The sequence below is a fragment of the Mastigoproctus giganteus genome, chromosome 4, assembly GCF_048544385.1.
Source record: "Mastigoproctus giganteus isolate SK-2022 chromosome 4, ASM4854438v1, whole genome shotgun sequence".
NCBI classification, from domain to species: domain Eukaryota; kingdom Metazoa; phylum Arthropoda; class Arachnida; order Uropygi; family Thelyphonidae; genus Mastigoproctus; species Mastigoproctus giganteus.
In genome coordinates, this window is record NC_143578.1 from 42,249,999 (window position 1) to 42,271,847 (window position 21,849).

Below are 21,849 nucleotides of genomic sequence, written 5' to 3' on the forward strand. Positions count from 1 at the left end.
GGATGCTTTTGCTCACCTGGTATCTGTTAAAATTTGTCTCGTGATTCATAATATATTGAAATGAAAGCAGAAAATACTGTATAACCAGTTAGAGAATATTGGTGGGCAAAGGCATACAGGAGGATTTGATTTCATTTATAAATTTAAGAAAATAGCAGAAACATTTAAAGAGGTGGCATCTGTTAGATGCCAAACTAGAAGTGGAAGGTTAACAAGACTATTTTTGTGTTTAATTAATTTACTAAAAAATTAATTCATATTGTTATTGCTCTAACAGATATTTCCAATTTTAATAATTGGAAGTAAATCCCTCACACACATCAAAATAAAACTGTAAAAGTGCCACATTAAAATTAGCATAATATTCTTTTTTCAGGAAGCTGTTTTTGTAGTAGCATTAAGGAAATTTTTTGATAGCTTTCTAACTTGAGAAATGCCATGGCAAAAGAAAAAAAAAAAAAAAAGACAAATTTTTCTTTTGCACAGTTTTCTTATACTGTAATTGCTTGTTTTGAAAAGAAAGGATAAAACCTTGTGGATTTAATTAATTCTCTCTTGTAAACAGTTCGAAAATATTTTTCACTGAAAATGGATTTTGCCTTGCTCTAATATTTTTGTTACTTAATCTAAATGTTGGAATTAGGGTTGCCTGGTGATTTCCTCAGAAGAATTGGATGGCTATTAGTTTTACGTATTTGCAATTTCCAGTTTCATTTATATGCAACTTCTGGTATCTTTTATCCAAAACTTCCAGTTTTGCATCTATTACTTCAAAGTAAATAGGCTTGCTGTAAATAGTATTTTTACTGATGGTTTCCTTAAAAATACTAAAAATTGTATGCAATGCCCACAAGTTTTTAGTATTTTTATGGAAACCCTCCAGCAAAGGAAAGCTTGGTGTAAAAGTAAATAAATGAAATGTTCTCATGGGGAGAGGACAGATAGTAAGAAATTCCAATCTAAAATATATTTGAACTAAACTGAAAGTTTGTTCAAAATAATAACTTATAATTTAAATGATTGTGCAGCCTTTACCTTTTTTTTTTTTTTAGAGAAAACATATTTCACATCCAAAAAATTGAAGTATATTAAAAATAGCTTTGATAATAGAGAGCTATTAAGTACTTGGTAATTCCTATATTCTATTATATTATGAAACAACAGGATTACCTTTATTTTAGATATAGGAAGCTTCTTTTCCAACTAACTCTTCTGCTTATCCAACCCTACGTTCTGCTTAAAGCAACAAGAGTTGGTTGGAAAAGAAGCTTCCTATATCTAAAATAAAGGTAATCCCTTTTGTTTCATAATTAAAAATAGAAAAAGTTACTTTATAAAACTTCAACACACAAACATTAATCTGTTGATATAAATTGAAATTTCATTGAAAAAATTGAAACTTTATTCTTCTAGCTCTGTGAGAATAAGAAAAGATTTTAAGAATACAGTTCTGCTTAAAGCAACAATTGTTGCAAAATTTATTAAAACTTGAGAAATTAACTATAATGAAAAGTGATGCAACTAAAATTAAGCTAACAAACTTATGACGTTATAGTACTTCATAAAACTTGCTTAATTACAAAATAATAGACATTTTGTGTGTTTGGTATTTTGTAATTAAGTAGTCGAAAATACCAGACATGTACATGTCTGGAATTTTCTCAGTTTATTTATTGGACACCTAATTGAACCCTAGTTGAAATTTGTAAGTTTTGAAATCACTGTAAAGGCTTGTAATTTTCATTAACATTCATTACTGTTTATGCATTCCTTTTTTTTTTTTTTTTTTTTCTTTGTTATACACAATAGCTAAATTTACAACCACGATATAAGGAATTGGCGACCGTAATAATAATCACAAATAGACATGCTTGCATTTTAATACTCAACATGTCAGTTTATTAAAATTTGTTGTATTGTGGAAATAACTTCAATTGTGATGGCATCTTGCATTACCAGGGTACCTGCTCACTCACTGATGATGAAGCCAAAAAGCTTCAAAACGATCGTCTGGGTGGTGGTATCCACTGAAAATAAATAAAAATATTCTTCTCTACTAGAGAAGCGTTATTTATTTGAAGTAGTGAAATACCAGCTATCTTGTTGTGAAGGCACCCACAATATGAGATACTATTAAAACAATGCCTTTTACATTACATATGTAGTTCAAATTTATGGGTAAACTGGTGTATCTACACCAATATTATATAGTTAATTACCTAAATCCATAAGAAATTATGCCTTGTGCATTTTATCTTCTAATACATTAAACACATTTTAATGTACTATGTTGTGATTATTTCTTTGAGTGAATTAAACAATATAATTTAATTATTACAAATTAAATTTTAGCTCTGAGTAAATCATAGTTTTATTGTTCTCCTTTTATTTTTTTATATCTCTTTTTCACCTTGAATCCTAAAGTGATGTGTGTGTGTTGCGGGAAACAGCCTATGTATCTGGATTGGGGCCCCTCTCATTCTGGAAATGACCCTGACTGTGACCCATGGTCAATCTTGTAGCTTTTTGGAATACTTTTTTTGTCTCATGGAATTGTCTCTAATATTGGGTTATCACATTCTGGGTGGGCATTCAAGATCCTTGCTATCATAGCCTGTACTGGTCTACTTTCATTCTGCAGCCAATTTCCACTGCAATGATTCTTAACTCAGATGTATTTGGCATTCATATGCACTTGAACCTGAGCAATGCATTGTTAGGCTATTATTTAAAACCACTCATGAGGCTCTCATTAGTTTGAATTTCAAAGAATAAGTATGGAAACTCAGTTATTGCTTTAACTTTTGTCCACCAGCATTTATTTTCTTGCCTCTTTTGAAGTACTTTTTTTTTGGTAATTTTGTATAACAATTAAAATAAAAATGAAAGAATTTCTTTTTAGACACTTTACACAATATTTTTTTAATATTATTAACTTTTTGAATTGTCTAATATCTTCATATTGAACTTGTATTTCCCATGTTTAGAAATTTAGGATCCTAGAAGTATATTGATTTGAATATAGTCTTATTTCAGATGTGTAAAACAGTCAGTTCAAAATAGTCCCAAGAAGTTCAGTTTTGTTTTCTGACTGTGTTATAGTAGTCAGATAACAAAATTTATTAAAGAATATCTAGGGATATTTTGAATAAAACATCAGTTTAGAAATTTGAGTTTATTGGGCATGATAAACCCAAATATTTTTATCTTTCAATAAATAATCTGCCTAGAACAAATAATTAGCATTCACAAGACAGACTGTTTAAGCATAATAAATAATTTTAAAATAAATTGTGTGTTTAAATATCAGGTGGTAGATTTTTTTTTTTTTTTCGCAGAGAGCTGATGTTGGCAATTGGAAAACTCAGTGTGGCTCCAAAGACTAATGCTTACTTAATGTAAATTTATGGTAAACATATTTAAATTATTTAATTTATTATGCAGAATAGTTTTATATAATGGATTATTTTCAGATCAGTTATATGTAGATAAATTATTGAACAACACCTAAGCTGGATTTCAGTAAAAGTGCAGAAAGAAACTAACTAGAACCAAAATGGCTTCAGCTAATGACCGTAACGTTGACTTTAAACAACTGGAAAGGAATGTTTATGCCGCTATAGAAGCAGATGCCAAGTACTGGAGAGAAAATGATGCTAAGATCAGAGCTGTTACTCAGCATGTTCCAACATATGAAGACTTTAGGTATTTATTAACTTGTTAATGATTTCGATTCTGCATTTGAGTTGATGTACATAGAAATTTGGCTCTGTAATAAAGTACTTGTATGTAATTTCTTTTATTTAACTTATTAAACAGACTATGATATGTACTCTAATATACAGGATGCACCAGATGATTTATTTTCTCCCAATGAATTGTATTATATGTTAACTAGTAAATATAATATTTAACCTTTAAATTAGGAAACTCTCCTCTAAATTTCAGTTAGATAAAATTTCATGCGAATAAATTATTCCTTAATGTTTTCACATGAAATTTGAATTATATGAACTTTCATGAGTAAGGCTCCTAGTTTAATAAAATATTAAATATCATATTTGTTAACTTAGAAACTTAAAATCATTTTTAGGTCTTAAATTATTTTATTTTATTTATTTTTTACTATATGCTAAAATAATTAAAATAAAGGGAATAAAGATGGAAGAAAAGTAATTTACGCTATTAAGCAGCATTATTTTGGATATTAGATATTTCATTACAGATGCAAGAATAAGGATCTTGAACATGCTTTTTCGAGGTTGCAAGGGGTGCACTGCACCTGGGTGCCTGAAAACCTAAAACTTACATACACATATAAAGAAAAATTTAAATGGGGGGGTGGCAAATTTCAATTGGTACCCAGGAATGCTCCTGAGAACGTATTTCAGTATGTACTCATCCTCTTTACATAAGATGATATGACACTATCCTGTGGGATATTTTACCCAACATAGCTGTTGTCATGAAAGTAAACTTCCTTTTTACATACTTCCAACTCATCTACTTTTGAGACATTTTAAACTTTTATAGGAAGTTATCATACAGAGAGAGCGAGAAAGGGGTTGGGACTGAGTGGCCAACTGCTGTTAAATTTTCAGATTTTAGGTTGATCCACTTATCAGGAAATACTTTCTGCAGCTATTTGACACAGGTGTGCATAATGAGTTTTTTCCAGTTGTGGAACCAGTCAGTCCTCCATTCACCCAATTATGATGTGTGGAAAGTTATGTTGCAACTCCTCCTAATATTAAGAGTTATATTTATTCTTAACTATAAACATTTCTGTAGTGTGAACTCCTGTAGATGGCCATGTTATGAATACTTATAGCAAATATCTCATTTCCCCCAATCCCAAATCATAGTCACTGAACTCAATAGAAAATGTAGGTTTTTCCTGGATCAACCTTTTCACCTTTTTGGGATGTAGACTTCTGACTTTTTGCAGAGTGATTTTTGTCAGTCAAATAAGCAACTTCTGCACCACTGTTCTTGTGACTTGTGGAGGTTTTTGGGGCTTTTGTTTGTCCAAAATGCTGCTTATAGAATGAACGGTAATGAGCATTCCGTGTTCACTAATTATTATTCTTTGATACTTTATGAATCAGTGGCAATCTTATGCAGTGAATTGCAAATATATGGAAGCTTCTGATAAAAAAAAAAAGTTATGGGAGAAAAAGACAGTATCTTATATAAAAGTCACCTTTATATAAGGTGCACTGTGTCTCATTTTCTGAACTTGTAGATCAGTCCATCTTACCATTAATGGCACGTAATGTCATTACAATTCTAAAAGAGCAGAAATGTCAGTTAATATTAACATGTGACAATCTTGGCAAATGATTATTACCGAGTGAAGGATGCAGTGAATGAGACTGTGGAAGCCTCGGGTTTTTTTTTCTTTTTTACATTTGGTTACATTTAACCCTCTAGCTGCTTATACCATTTTCCATGTGTGTACAACATTTTTTGGTTAAATTATGGTGAGCATCAAGAACTTTGGTGGTTGAGTTTGTCAGTTATTTTGGAATGTGAATGTTGCAGTTTCTCTCTTTTTGCTTACTGAATGACTTTGGCAGTTTGGAAATGCTATATTCATATAAATAAGTGGTTGTACCAGTTGCAAGTTTGCTTTCAAAAAGAAATCAGTAATAAATAGACCCAATTTTTGGCTGCAGTTGCATTAAAAAAATATTTTGGCTGAAGAATTAAGGGAACATGTTATTGGGAACTGACCACAAGGTGAAATTTAAATGAACTGAACCAAAAGGGATGAAAATATTTATTAGAAAACATTTGAAAGCAGTATAACAATGGCAAAATTCAGTAAAGTCTTAACAGATATAGTTTTGAAGTTTATAGTTATGTATCTTTGCAACAAGTAGTTGCAAAGAGTAATCTGTGTAAACCCTCTGACATGTCTTTGGTATATGAGAAGCCACATTTTGCATAAAGCTGTATCTGGCTCTAGGTGTGTGTGTACTATGAACTCATCAACAACTTATTCTAATGAAATAAACTGTCTGTCCATTATAGCACAACCTGTAGCAAGTTTCAGTACATGCACTGCTACCAGTCACACTGTGTGCCAGATTTGGTGAATGTAGTGGGCCATTTATGAGGAAAGGAGTGAAAAATAAGTATATCTTGGAAGTGTTCTTGTAATATAATATACAGTATCTGGTTAATAACATTCCATATTTGCTATAATGGTACATGTTTGTAGCTACCCAATGCTGTGCATGTTTGTGGGGCGCCTCCGTAGCCAGGTGGGAAGGAGCAGCAGTGCGTAGCACACGCTTCTTGATTAGACCGGGGTTCGAGCCCGTGACCACCAAATACGGAGGATGCGGAAAGGTCAGGGAATGACCACCGCATATCCCGGAGCAATATGGCCTTAGTTGCTAATGCTCCTAAAAACCAAATAACAGTAACAGCATGTTTGTGGGCTTTGAAATTTGCATTTGTTTGGACTGCATTTACAAATGAATACTGCATTTGTTTGGACATAAAGCAACATCCCAGTTACTTTCTCATTTTGAAGGGATGTCATAAGGGGCTTGAGGCTGCCCATTGTATGTATGCTTCATTGTTCCAAAGACCATGCTTCAGTCATTCTATCTACTTTTAGTTTTCTTGAGTTTGCAATGTAAACTCAAGTTGTGAAAGCCCACAAGATACTTTCAACACATGTACTGGATGATTGAAATGTGATAATTTTACAGTGCTATATACACATTATTGAATGTAGCCAGTATTTTAATCACATTGCTAGTCTTCTTTCTGTCTTTAACACTAGAACCATTGGCTAACAAAAATATCTGAAATCACCGTTGCCGGTCATTTTGATCACTGTACATAAAATAGACTTAAGTTGTGTTTTCAACATCTTATTATAAGCATTGATATAAAGTAACTGGCAACAGTACATAGTGTTGTGCTTATGGTAATACACATAAATATAATATTTCTGATAGCAAAAATTTGAACACAACTTTTTTTGTCTTGGAAATAAAGTTAAGTTTAAAAAATTTAAGTTGCACAATTTAAACAAATGACTTTTTTTTTTCAACAGCTCTGTACTCTTTCTTTCTGTATACATACTTTTTATACACAGTGCATATTTCTATAGTTTCCTTGCCTTTCATCACCTAATTTGGCATGGATGCCTTTTGAGTTTGATGTGGTTGCTATTGTTACTGGTTTGAGCTGCTGATTTCCATGAAGCTATATATTCTTTTCTGAGTTCTTCAGCTAGATTCAATATAAAATCTCTTCTCTTCATAACTTTCCCTGTCACTTTTTTATAAATAATCCCAGCATTGATTACTGAGGTCTGATATATTATAAAAGATGTGAACTGGCTATCTACATGAACCTGCTTTTGTTGAATACTTTTTTTAGGCATTTGGTCTAAAACATCAACCCTGTACTTTGTTTCGTTGTAATATAATACTGTATCAGGCTTCTTCTTTGTACCATTACATATTACAACACTTGAATGAAGTGTACTCAAGATTATGACATTTTTTTATTTGCTTTAGCCTGATAATTCATCAGAATGCAGTCGTGAGGTTTGAAAACTGAAGTGGAATATAATTCTTCCTTCCTTTTTATGGATGTTGGAACTTTATGAGAATGAGTCATAGTTCTCATTATAGTAGTTTTGGATCAATTTCTTTGCCAGTTCAAAACTGGTAAAGAAGTTATCAATGGTTACATTTCTACCTCAATTCAAAATTGGTTCCATTAGTTTCAGGACGGCATATTCAGAAAGTAGTTGACTAGCTGGGTGCAAATCGTCTCTTCCCAAATGAGGAAAGCCATTCAGTAGATATTTTGAAGTTGTGTCAGCTGTGAACCAAAACTTTATACCAAATTTGTCTGGTTTTTTGGCCATATACTGGGTGAATGAGCATCTAGCTTTAGTTGGAAATAGCTGTTCATCTATTGTAATGTTTGTTCCAGGTATATAGCAAGCTTTACAGTTGGAAATAAATTTGCACCATATTTCAGAAGCTAAAGCGACTTTATCATTTCTTAGACACATTCTTCCTTGAAGAATGTATGTTGAATCTTATGAACCACTTAATTTCGTGAAAGTTATGCGACATTATATCATGAAAAAATCGAGGCCCCATACAGTTGACCACAAACTATCCAGTTCTAAATTTTTAGCACCATATGCTCTGTGAGCTAAAAGCACAGAGATAAAAGCATCAAGTTCTTGAGACCAATTATCCTTCAGTTTTCTTTGTGCTTCGATTTCAGTACAGTTCTATGTGTATTTTATCATTGAAGAGTACAAATAAATGAAACACACTTACCACAGAATCCATACACACATTTCATTTTGCATAAGGAGTTGGCCCAGGGTTATTATGAATTTTGTTCATTTGTAATGTACATCAAGCTGAAGGCCCACCAGATTTTATAACTACTTATATGTGCCCAGATTTTGAAGTATGTTTCTTGCCCACTGATAGATACATGTAGGTTTTATGATTATGATGCTGTGTATTATCGTCTACAGCAGCAGTTCCCAACCTTTTTTTGACTTGTGAACCCCTTTCAGCGTAATATTTTTTATCGCGAATCCCTTTGAACATAATATTTTTAATGCGAACCACTAAGCCTATATTCTCTGAAATTGTATAATATTTCTGAATTGTTATTATAAAATATTTCCAGTACTATCAGAAGGATTTTGTTGAGTCTAATGCTAAGAAAGCTCCAGGTACTGGTGGTATTTCTCCACTTGTTCTCAAAACCTGTGCCCCTGAACTTACTCCTGTTTTGTGTCTTATTCCAAAGGTTTTTCCCCCTTCTGCTTGGAAATTTGCTCATATCCAACCAGTTCCTAAAAAGGGTGACAAATCCCTTCCATCCAATTATCGTCCCATTGCGATTACTTCTACTCTTTCCAAAGTAATAGAGAAATCAATTAACTGCCAACTCTTAAACTACAATATCTGGAAATCTTTCATCTGATCAACGATTGCCAGTATGGATTCCATCAGTGTCGTTCCACTGGAAATATTCTGGCTTATGTTACCCTTCTATGGACAAATTTGATGGAAAAGTTTGGTGAAACTCAAGCCATTGCTCTTTTCATTTCAAAGGCTTTTGATCGTGCTTGGCATAAGTTTTCTAAATAAGCTTCCATCCTATGATTTTCTAGCTGTTCTTTGTAATTGAATATCCAGTTTTCTCTCTGACCGCTCACTGCGGGTGATGGTAGATGGCTCTGTCTTCTAACTTCTCCACTAATGCTGGTGTCCCCCAAGGTTCAGTTCTTTCTCCACTCTTTTCCTCTTGTATATTAATGACCTTCCATTGACCGGAAATTCTATCCATAGTTTTGCTGACGATAGCACATTGCAATTGTATTCCACCTTCCACTTTGCGAAACCTTGCCCTGCTCAAACAGCTTCAACTTCTCGAGTATCCACTGAGAAATCCTTAAATGCTGACCTTCAGGTAATTCTCTACGGGGCAAAGATAACTTAATTTAAATTCTTCTAAAACTCAGTCGTGTCTTATATATTGCAAAAAGGATTCTTCTGCTCTTGTGCATATCTTCGATGACATTCTGATTTCTAGGCAAGATCTTGGGGATTATCCTGACTTCCAATCTCTCTTGGAAGTCAGGATAATCAATACTGCATAGGATAAACAAATACTGCTTCCTCTGCATCTTAAAACTGGGTTTTCTCTTTTGCTCTCGGCGTTACTTTTCTTCAAAACAGCTGTTCACTCTGTACAAATTGCAAATCCGGCATACCATGGAATATTGTTCCCACATATGGAGCAGTGCCCCCCAAAACCTCTCTCAGGCTTCTGGATTCCATTCAAAAGAGGGCAGTTAGGTTAATTAATGTCTTGTCTCTAACACAGTCTCTCCACTCTGTCTCCATAGACTTTCTGTTTCTGTTGCATGCCTTTTCTATAGATACTTGCATGGGCACTGTTCTTCTGAATTGGCTTCTATAATTCCCACTCTTTCTTTCAAAGCAGTTCGAACACATGCTGCAACCAGTCAACAACCTTTTACTGTTCAAGTTCAAACTTACAGAACCAATTTTTCTTTTTCCTCATTTATCTTTAGTTTTCTGGAACAACCTTCATAAGTATTTCCTGAAAATTTACAATGTCAACAAGTATCTTTCATATTTTCAGTCTTCAACCCATGCACAGTACTAAGTACTACAGGTTCTAAAAAAAAGTACCTATACATAACAATGATCCTTGAGAATGAAAACAAATCTAGTATGGATAACAGATTTATTTAACACGATATACTGTAAGATAGTAAACCAATTATAAGGAATTGTGCGAGATGTGGTTTCTTTCTTTTGCAATTCTTTACTTTTATTTAATTTTATTTTACTTTATTGTTTATTATTAGTTACATTTTGTAGTTTAGAATAATATACCTATGTAAATCTAAGGAGATGCCATTACAGAATTTTTTAGTGCGAACCCCTGGGGGTTTGCAAATCACCAGTTGGGAACAGCTGATCTACAGTATTGCTTGATGTGCAAGGATCAGAACCTTCGTGGGTAGCACAGCTGGTAGGATTGTCTTCCTCCCCACACTGGGTGGAAAAGACTGAGTTTGAATCCTGTGGATGATGGAAAGAATTTTTATGGGTCTTTTTGCAATGTGGCTGAGATAGTCAGCCTCAGGAGAGGGTAGCTTGTTTTTTGGGCGCTTCCGTAGCCAGGTGGGCAGGAGCAGCAGTGTGTAGCACACGCTTCTTGATTAGACCGGGGTTGAGCCCGTGACCACCAAATACGGAGGATGCGGAAAGGTCAGGGAATGACCACTGCATATCCCTGGAGCAATATGGCCTTAGTTGCTAATGCTCCTAAAAACCAAATAACAGCATCTTGTTTTTTGTCCAGAAAACAGAAAATCAACACCATAACACGTGCAATTTACAGACAATATGCACGGAGCAACATGGCCTTAGTTGCTGATGCTCCTAAAACCCAACAACAAAAACAACGATCAGAAGTGTTATTTTCTCTACTACTAGATTCCTTGCCTCTTTCATTAGGAATCCATTCATCACTTTCTTCTCTAAACTTATCTCCACTATTCTCTCCAGACTCATTTTTAGATAGCTTTTCTAATTCCTGTAACATTTTTGAATCTGTGCTTGGTAAGGCCATGAGATTGTCACATTTTAGTAACACAATTGAACTAGCACACTGAAAATTGTTGAAATACCTTTCCACATATAGAGTAAACTAAAATGGCACAACTCAGCAATATATAATGGTGACTCTTATATACACATTCAGGCCTGAAGTGGCATGCACAAACATGCACCTGGACATACTTGCACAAACTATAGGGTGATTTGAATCACAAATGTTTGTTACTAGGTAAATAAATGCAAAAACTTTGTAACTTTGTAATAATTAGCTAATTTTATTGAAATTTTACAATGTCAAATTGACTGTTTTGGCAATTTTAGGTATAAAGCTAAAATTTAAAAGAAAAATGTGTGGAAAATTATTTGCAATTGGATAAGTTAATGAAAAGTTAGGAAATTTCACAGGCACTCACTTCTGTAGTTAAAAGGGCTGCAAAACTGCAAAAATTAAGTAGGCAAATGGTCAAATTGACCATTGCGGTGGTTCTAGTGTTAAGTTATGTTCATCTCAAATTCAATTGCAACTTTTAGTAATATATGCAGATTTTATTGTAGAATGGAATTTTGTGTTCAGTTAGATTTTTTGTTCTAAGTGAAATGAACATAAATGCTTATTTAATTGTACCAACAGAGATTTGTAAGATGTAAACATTTCAGTTAAAATTTATTTTTTATTTTTTTTTATTAGGGAAATGGTAAAAGCAGCTCATTTGAAGCCATTACAAAAGGAAGACAAATTGAATTCACAGGCAAAGAAAATATGGAATCCTTTGGCTTTTGGTAATAAACAGTCAGTTGTACAGAAGAATACTCAGCTGCAACAGACTTCACAGTATGATCTAGTAAGAAACCTATATTCATCATTCTTTATGTAACATTTGTTTTGCACCCAGAATCAAAAACACTTGGATTTCTTTTGTGTAACAGCTAAATCTAAAACGATGCAATAAAATGATTCTTCTTTTATAGTTTGCTTTGAACTAGTGTTGCTTGATTGTCAAGCTGATCATTGAAGTCTGGGGGTGGGAGGAAGAATGGACCACAAAGTAAATTTTATTACACATGCAGTTTTGAATGAAACAGCTAGACCATTCACTTTCATACAGATTTGTGATCAAAGTTATAATGTAATGACTCTCCAGTTTCTTTCTGAGTAATTAAAATGTATAAATGTAAATATTATAATAAATTACGAGGGCTGTTCAATAAATGGTGATCATATTTTTTTTTCACCACAACATACTTTTATTAATCATCCATATTTTGATGATTCTTTTCAAGGTATTCCCCATGTGATGAAATGCACTTAGTCCAATGTTTCTACCCTTCTTCAAAACATGGTGGAAGCCATTTTTTGATATGCATTTGAGATGGAATCTAATTCAACCTATGTTTTATCCTTTGTTTATATTATTTTATTTACATATCTTTTAGTTTTATTTTAACTGTACAGTGTTTTTATTTAAATTTATTGTACAAAGTTTGTTTTAATTATATTTTTATAGTTTTATTTCTCATTTGCCAGTGAATCAGAAACAATGATGGAGTCTATATCTGACCTCAGAGGTTTTTTAATTTCAGTTTTTATCCTTTATAAATGATAAACACAATGCATTCAGTATTGTCATTTAAGGTTGCACTTTAGAATTATTAATTTCTTAATTAAACTTTTACCTTTGTATTTCTTTCCCTTCTGACCCTTTAACATGTCTAGGTTGCAGTTCTAAATCAGTAACTTTTAGGAATGTATAAGCATTACTTTTAATATAATGCTTTAACTCAGTACAGTTATTTATGTCAATTTTTAATACTTGTTGATGTTTAAAAAAAAAATCATACTTTGTAAACTTCCTCTTCCAACTTACACTTTAGCATTAGCATTAGTAGAGGCATTTGATGCAAGAAAGCAAGCTTATGCAGCATCAGCCAAAAAAAAAAAAAAAAAAACACTTCCAATTCACCCCTCTGTTCATTCAAAATACCTGTCCAGCTGAGCCTTAAACTTATTTAGGCTATCAACTTCCACGACAAGGGATGGAAGTCTGTTCCACCAACCAACCACCCGCTGGCTAAAGGCAAATTTCCGCACGTCTATTCTACATCTGTCTTTCCTCAATTTGAATTTATGCCCTCTCAGGTGATTACTCTGAGCGAGAGGAAGAATCCCATCAGCATTGAGCATGCTCAAACCATTCAAGGCTTTATACACCTATCAGATCACCTCGCTGGTGCCTAGTCTCCAGACACTGTAATTTGCAAAACTTAAGCCTTTCTTCGTAAGAGCACCCCTTTGTTCCATTCACTAATCTTGTTGCCCTTCTCTGTACTCATTCCAGCAGCTCTACATCCTTCTTGAAATGAGGCCTCCAGACCTGTATACAGTACTCTAGGTGTGGAGGCCTCATTTCAAGAAGGATGTAGAGCTGCTGGAACGAGAATAGAGCTGCTGGAACTTGAAGAGGATTGTGATTAAAATTTTTATGACTGAAACAATTCTAGTGATATGCTACCTAATTACTTTGGTATATTAGAAGTATGCTTCACTTGTATATTCTTAGTCAAATTTTTCTTCCCTTTGTGAAAAGTTGACAGACTTTCCTTCGTAGTATAGCTAAATGAAGCACACTGTCTTGAAGAGCACACCTCTGTTACACTTTCTGCCTTGGCATATTACATAACATACATGTTTCTCACCACTTAGTTCTTCACCTGTTTGGCAAAACGTGATTATCTTCTGAAATTACTTTGTTTCACTGTTTTATTTATTTATAATTTTTAGGGGAAATGAAGGGGTAAGAGCATACCTTTGTTCTTCTCATCAATCTCATTGCCTTCCAGCAGCTCTGCTTCCTTCCTAAAATGAGACCTCCAGACCTTCTGATCTTTATCATTTTGATCCAGAAAACCAAGCAGCATTCAAAGCAAGTGGAAACAGGTTCATGCAGTACAATATTGAGAAGAAAGTACAGTCAGTCCTCATATAACACGTTTTTACATTACACAAATTCGATCATACATGATTTATAAATAGGGGAATGATATCTTATATAACATGAACCGAATTCGCTTATGCACAATTCGCCTTTGTGTTTACAAGAAATGGCAGTCGGACGCGGAATCACCCCAGCTGAATGTAACACGATGAGGAATGAAGAGAAGATTCTGAAAAGGTATTTGTGTTTTATATCAGTGAAGGGGAAACACAATTCCAGCTATCGGTATAATTGCAAATGCAATTAGATCGAGTTTACTACCAGTTTATAACAGATTACACTAGCAGAAACGCAACTGGAAATTGTTTTTATTGTTTTATGGTAGTAACCCCTAGAAATGTGCTTTAGTAAAATGTGAGGTGTTAATGTATCTCTGCCTTTACGGTGTTGTTTATTCAGTTGCTACACGTGCGCAGCTTTGTTTATGTGTATCAAGCGTTCGTCCTCGTTTTGTAATTGTGCTTTATTCCCTAAAAATGAGTAAAATACTTAAAAGGTGTGAAAAGAAAGCATCCTGGTGAAGACACTGCAGATTCAGAGAGAAAAAGAAAAGCAATATCAATAAACAGAGGCGGACTGGGTCAAAAGTTCTTACCCGGGAAAATTTATAGTGGCCTTGTACTACGGTTTATGGCCAAAATCACACTGGCCTCCGGCCCACCGGGGTTTCCCCGGTTAAGGCTTATGGCCAGTCGGCCACTGTTGATAGTGAAAAAAATATGAAACTGTGAAACGCTTTGAGCGAAATGAAAGAACATGTGATATTGCACGTGCTACAGACCTAAATGAGGCAACGCTGAGAATTACAAAAAATGCAGAGAAAATAAAAACAACTTTCATAGCAGGAACAACTCAAAGTGTAATTAAAATCCATTAGATCAAGACAAAGAATTGGAAGAGATGCAATGGCTGTCAACTGTTTGGATAGAAAATCAAACAAAAAAACAAGTTTGCTTACTATAGAAGCAAAAGCATTAGCAATATTTTATTACGTAATAGTCGTAATAAAATACATAAGTATTTTATTACGATTATTTATTGTGTTTGGTAATGTTTTGGTTACAAATGTGTGTTCAATCTTGGGTGGTCGGCACCTAACCCTATTTTTCCTAGGGCCTGTTGTTTCTATTGCACGAGGGTTTCTAGGAACACAACTATCTTGCTATACGAGGACTGACTGTATATGTTTAAAGTTCTCGGGGAAAAAAGTTCTATCATGTGATTTCTTCTTCAGTTACAATATGAAATATGGTTTATGCATTATAAGTGCTAGACCACATGCTGCTTTGTTGTAAAAACTACAATTGGAAGTTATTGATGCAGAGGTGTTGCCACAATACCCTTACTCTTTTAACCTTATACTGTGCAACTTTTGTCTTTTTCTTGAGGCTGAAGAGTTAACATTTTGGTTTGGATGGGAGAACTCAGGCTGCTACAACTATGACATCACAAAGTAAATTGAAAAATGTTTTACATTTCTCAGCATACAAGGTGCAATGAAAAATAGTTTCAGCAGTTGAGCCTGTATAGAGTCAGGGTGAGCATTTTGAAAAAGAAAAAATCATGGACTTCAGCAGTGAAACTTAAAAATGTATGAAAAACTTAAATGCATTCAATCTCCAAATTAAATGAGCAGTCTGATTTTGTATATATTCTCCAGACATTTATTTTGTCAGGAAGAAGAGATCACCTGCTTAATGTGTATAATCATCCTTTATTTTTAATGATACAATTAATTGAAGTTGCTTTTGACACATTATTTATTATCATGCAGATTTGTACCTGTAAGACGAATACTTGTAATTATTATTTTATATTACTGTTTAATATGTTTAAACTAATTAAATCAATTTAAAACTAAATAGTTTTTTTTAAATTTTCATTTCTTCCATCCCGTGGGCATCCAGTTAGTAGGAAGGAAACATTCTCTAGGATATGCAGTTAATAAATAAGTGATCATTATCCAAATCAGTATAATAGTACAAATCAGTACTTATCACCCTTTCATTCACTATTTTCCTTCATACTGTTCCCAGTTAGATCTTTAGCTCTAGTCAGAGTAAACCCTCTTTCTTTTAACGCTTGCTTGACACTACTAATCTGCCTTCCTCTTGGATCTATTAACATTCATTTTTGTATCAAATATCTGTATAGCTACAGCTCTCCCCCCACTAATCCTTTCTATGCCATCTTAAATTTGCTTGACTTATATTTGTTATGATTGGCTATTTGTTGCCACAAGATTTTTTTCTTTCCTTATTTGCAATATGGTTCTGCCATTTCTTCCATCTGTTAGTTCCATTTATTTTTCTTACAACTTATTTCTGAAGATTACATTGACCTGAATGGTCACCTCCAGTATGCTAGATGCCATATTTCAGATTCTAATTTTTGATCAGTTCATTCATTTCTTGCCCAGCATCCCAGATGCACAGTTTAAAACAGGCATAAAAACTCTTTACTAAACAGCTAATCTTGTTTCTTGGCTAATTTTTCCTTTTGCTACAAATAAACTATTCCAGGTTTTTCAGTCCACACAAAATGCAGATTGGCCCACAAACACTTCTACAGACACAATATGATCTAAATTGCAGATGTGCCTAAAACCCAACAACAGCTACAAATGAATTTAACTGGCTTCGTATGGTTCTTGCCCTACTTATTTTGTTGCTACTGTTTAATCCATGGACAAACCGGTAGGGGTACAGGAGATACAAACTGACACTAATTCTGAGGTAAGTTCCCAAGACACTTAATACTAGTAAAACTGGGAATGAAAAGGGTTCCATGGCCAAAAATGCTTGTGAAACTGGCTTACTACATATTGTCAGTCTGTATTGTTAATTCAGTAGCCATATACAGTAAAATCTCGTTAATACAAACTCAGTTTATACAAAGTACTCGTTTATATGAAGCATATACCATTCCCCTGCGAAAGGACAGGCTTTTCTATGTAAATATATTCATTTATTACAAAACTCAGTTAATATGTATTACAAAGTTCTTTTTCACCCCATGAGAAATAAATATTGTCATTTTTTGTATGTTTAATACAAATCTTGTCAGAACAATCCAATTATTGGACCCAGCCACCCTACTTCCCAAAGGACGGCACAGACTTATTAGAAAGTTTTGTGTAAACAAAAGAAGTTTATGGTAGCAACGTCAAGTGCACTCTGAAAAACATCTTTCTGAAGGATGAGTTGTTAAATTAGCAAAAGAATAAAAAGTTTTTCTAAAAAGTTGTTTACATGCACTCCCTCGCTCTCCACAGGAATAAGGTCAATTGCAAGTGTTACCCCAGTTCAAAGGGTCTTTTGCTATCATATACAGCAATCTATTTTTTTGTGACATTTTTATCTGATGTCTTTTCCAGAACTTGTCTTTAAATTAATTTAAAATTTGTTTATATTAAATCTTATCTAGCAGTGTTATGGAGACAAAACGTAGACGGACAGAATTAAGCCTGGAAATTAAACTAAATTATACAAGAGGCCGATAGGATGGAAAGAAGCAAAATGGACATTGCAAAGGAATACATCCCTTTACCTACTTTATCTACAATACTGAAAAACCAAAAAAGACTTGAAGTGTGTAACACTGGAGCAGCGATGAAAAACAGGAAACAAATTCAAGGTGCAAAACACGAGGAGCTTGAAACAAAAATTTTCGAGTGGTACCAACAAATGCGTGCATCTAATTTGCCAATATCAGGTCCGATTTTGCAAGAAAAGGCAAATTATCTAGCTCAGCAACCTAGGATTAGTGACTTCAAATGCAGCAGTGGCTGGCTCCAAAGATTTAAAGACATGCGGTCAGTCTGGATTAGTTGACAAAGAAAAACCTACAGACTGGTTATGTTCTGTACGGTCCATCCTTGAAAAATATGAGGCAAAGGATATTTTTAATCTTGAAGAGACAGGTTTATTTTATAATTTTCTGCCAAACAAAACATTTGTTGTTCGAGGAGAGTCTTGTCATAGTGGAAAATTAAGTAAACAAAGACTCACTGTTCTGTTATGCTTCAATTCAAGGATAGTACAAAACTATGTCCACTTGTGATTGGTAAGTTTTCCAAGCCAAGATGTTTTAAAGCAGTTAACCAACTTCCCTGTGATTATGAGGCCAATAGAAATGCTTGGCTTAGAGTCAGAATTTTACAGTCTTGGTTATCAAAATTGGACAGAAGCCATTCTTCTGTCCAATTTTGATAACCAATTTTGATGATTCTAGACCATTGTACAGCACATTCTGCCCAGACACTTAAGTTGACAAATATACGGCTGTTATTTTTACCCCCCCCCCCCAGTACCACGTTTAATGCAACCACTGGATCAAGGCATTATTTATAACCTCGAGAGAGCATATAGAGCCTGCTTGATAAGGTACTTGATCCGCAACATAGGAGGGAACAATTTTCAGCCAAATTGGAATGTCTTGGATGCTATCCGTAATCTTGTTATTGCTTGGGAAAGTATTACACATTGTGTAATAATCAACTGCTTCAGAAAGAGTGGCTTTGGAGAGAACATCATCGAAAAACTATGGTCCAGCAGACGAATGTGATAGCAACAGTGAAGAATGGAGGAATTTGAAGGTGAATTTGAAGAGTTTACGAAGATGGATGATGAAGTTGCTACCACTGCACCGCCAACACCAGAAGAGCTGCTGGGTACCAAACAAAACAATGTTTTTGTTACCAGCGACAGCAAAAGTGAAGAAGCATGCACACTGCCATCTAAAAAGATGCCCAAAATTACATTGAACATAATAGAGAATGTGTTGGCCTGCAGTAACGTTGATAAAGAAACAACTATTGCATTTGATAAAGTCTGTTGTAGTTAAAAATGCATATAGGACAAAAACTGTGCAAAGAACATTGGATTCTTTCTTTAAATTAGATTAATTTATTAAAAAGTTAATGGTTTATATGTCTCCTTTTATATTAAAATTGTAATTCTTTTTACTGTGATACTAAAATATTGTACGTATCAAAATATACTGTACAATATTTTCATTTCCATTAATATTGCTTTACTCTTAGTTTATCTTACAAATAAAATCTTTAAAAAATATGTTATTCCTATTACTGTATTGTTAGACAAGGTTTTTATTTTTATTATTTTATTTTTGATATTATTATTCTTAGATATACAGTATGTACCAAAAAAAAAAAAAAAAAATTGCCACTTTTGGGGGACCTCATCACTACAAACCTTGTTTTGTAATGTGAAAATTTAGGTCCCTCGAACTTTGTATTAACGAGATTCCACTGTATCTAGCTCTGTACTAACAGGTTACACGATGTGAATGCCAGGGGCAGACCCCAGTCAGTTCATTGCAAGCCTAGCTTGCAGTGAACTGACTGGGGTCAGGTCATCCTTAAGTAAAAGTTAACTGAGTACATTATAAAATTAGGTAAAAATTAATATTAGCTTAAACAGTACTAGAAATATTAAATTTACAAAGTGCAACTAGTTTTAGATACAATATTTACATGAATTTGAATTAATTGGCCAAACTTTGTATCTGTAATGTCTTCTTAATCGTACTATTTTTATTTTGTAGACTGATATGAAGGTTCCAACTTCTAGTAACGAATTTGAAAAAGTGTGGGGCCAGCTAAAAAGAAAACAAAGGTTTGATTTCCTCAAGAAAGTACGGGGTGATACTCTTGTTCGTCTCTTTCCTACCGAAATAACTTTTGGCATTCTTGGTGAAATTATAAATTCCCTACACGAGTTCAATGATACAGTAGATGATTTTTGTTTAGTTATTGAAATTCTTACCAGTTTAACCGAAGCAACAAGGTTTGGATTGAACCTTCAATTCTTATCAGATAATGAAAGAGCAGAATGCAAAGAACTCTTTCAAAAATTATGGCATAGCATGGCTGATAAACAACAAGATTTGGTAGAAAATGGTGTTACAGAACTTACTTTAAATGACTTAATGAGACTTTATGAAGTTGTTGTGTAATGTGTAGATTATTTTTACATTGAATTCCAAAGAGATCTGTATATACTTTTAACTGGTGCTTTCAGCTGGAATAAGCAGCCATCTTGTCAGTAGTTCCTTGACTTTACAAGAAGTTATGAATACATTTCATATAAGCTGACATTTGTGACACTTACATGTACTTTGCATGAATGCATGTAAAAGGCTTTTCATGAACGTGTTCAGCCTTGTATTGCTTACTAATCACCAGATTTGAGTTTACTTTATTTACTTGCTTAAAAAAATGAAATATTTGATTTTTAATAAGGATGTCACAACCTCATTCAGGTGTACATACTGTCTTTCATTTTAGCTGAACAAGGTGCTGTGCCTGTTATTTTTTACAGTTATAATTACTGTATGACAAATGGTTTTATTTATATTATGTAAATTATCTGTCCACTGTTATGTAATTTTAACTTGTGTAAATAAAATATTTACTTCCAAAACTTTTGGGTAAGTACTTTTTTAAAAATAAAAATGACTTCAGGGCATTTTTATTTAAAAAAGCGTATGAAAAGAATTTCATGCCATTATTTTTTTAATAATTCTTATTGGATACACATTGGAAGAAAAGTTTTAATTTGGACATGCACGGCACAGTGAATTATAAATGCATGGTTGCTTGACAGGCAGTTTCTTGGGATTAAATGTGTTTTATAATTATGCAGTTTTTAAAGGAAGGACAGTCATTGGTGATTGAAGTTATTGACACCATAAAAAATTATGGTGAAAAGAATATTTGTCATCAGTTAAAATTATCCATTGCCTTCATTTCAAAAGCTTTATTACTTTTTTGCTGTTCCTTAAAAAATTTGCATGATTACTAGAAACGAATGTTAAACACTCATACAGACATCTACTATACTATGGGTTTACATATCCAGAATGTACTAAAATGTAGTACATTCATGTTAAAATGTTGTAAATTTTGGTATGTCTTAGCCTGACAGCAGTTTTTTTTTTTTTTCCTTCTCCCAAAGGCTTCAAAACCCAGGCATTTGCCATATGATGTGAAGTAGGTTAATGATTACTGCATTAACAGCAACACCAGGAGAAATTTATTGACATACAGAGCAAACAAAGTAAATGTGCAAGATTACTGTTCTTTTATTTGTGTTGAAGCTTGTATTATTGTAATAGCATGAATAGTTTGAAGTTGAGAGGAAGCTTGTTGATAGAGACCATAAGTAAAGAATTTTTATAGAAGGCTGCCTAAACTGTTGGAATGCTAGTACCATGGTTGGGTTGAAGGTTGGAAAGTGGAAGGAAGGAGCTCAGTTAAAACAGACCAAGTATAAAGTCTATAAAAAAAGTTCCTGTTTTTGTTGTTTTAAAGGCAGCCACTGAAAGTCTGCATTAACAGTCCAGATTGGTTGAATTAGGAAGTCTTCCACAAAAATTGGTTAACTTTATTTACAATCTATGTCATAAAGGTGCTTTGGGCTGACAGATACTATCCAAGTAGAAGGGGGTACCAAAAAGTTTGTACTCCTACCTAGAAATAATAGCCCTAGAAAGGTGAAACTTCACAGGAACTTTAATCCTTTTCTGTGTACTCTCCATGTATAGTAACATATTTCTCCCATCTATGCCTTGATCGTAGAAGTCTGCACTTCTTGCCCGAAACTGTGATTCCACTTCATTGATAACTTAGTGAGATGAATCAAAGCGGTGTGTATGCAATGGTTTCT

At 33.6% G+C, this 21,849-nt stretch overlaps 1 protein-coding gene across 1 annotated transcript in view; it reads left to right on the forward strand.

The window, feature by feature from the left end:
• LOC150086666 (dynein axonemal assembly factor 19) overlaps positions 1–20,186 on the forward strand; it is a 33,955-nt gene extending 13,769 nt beyond the window's left edge. Inside the window, exons 2-4 of the mRNA XM_090371509.1 lie at positions 3,474–3,705; positions 11,854–12,007; positions 19,727–20,186. Coding sequence (XP_090227635.1) covers positions 3,557–3,705; positions 11,854–12,007; positions 19,727–20,137 — 714 coding nt within the window. The 5' untranslated portion in view covers positions 3,474–3,556 and the 3' untranslated portion in view covers positions 20,138–20,186. The remainder of the gene's footprint in view (positions 1–3,473; positions 3,706–11,853; positions 12,008–19,726) is intronic.
• The last annotated feature ends 1,663 nt before the right edge of the window (positions 20,187–21,849 follow it).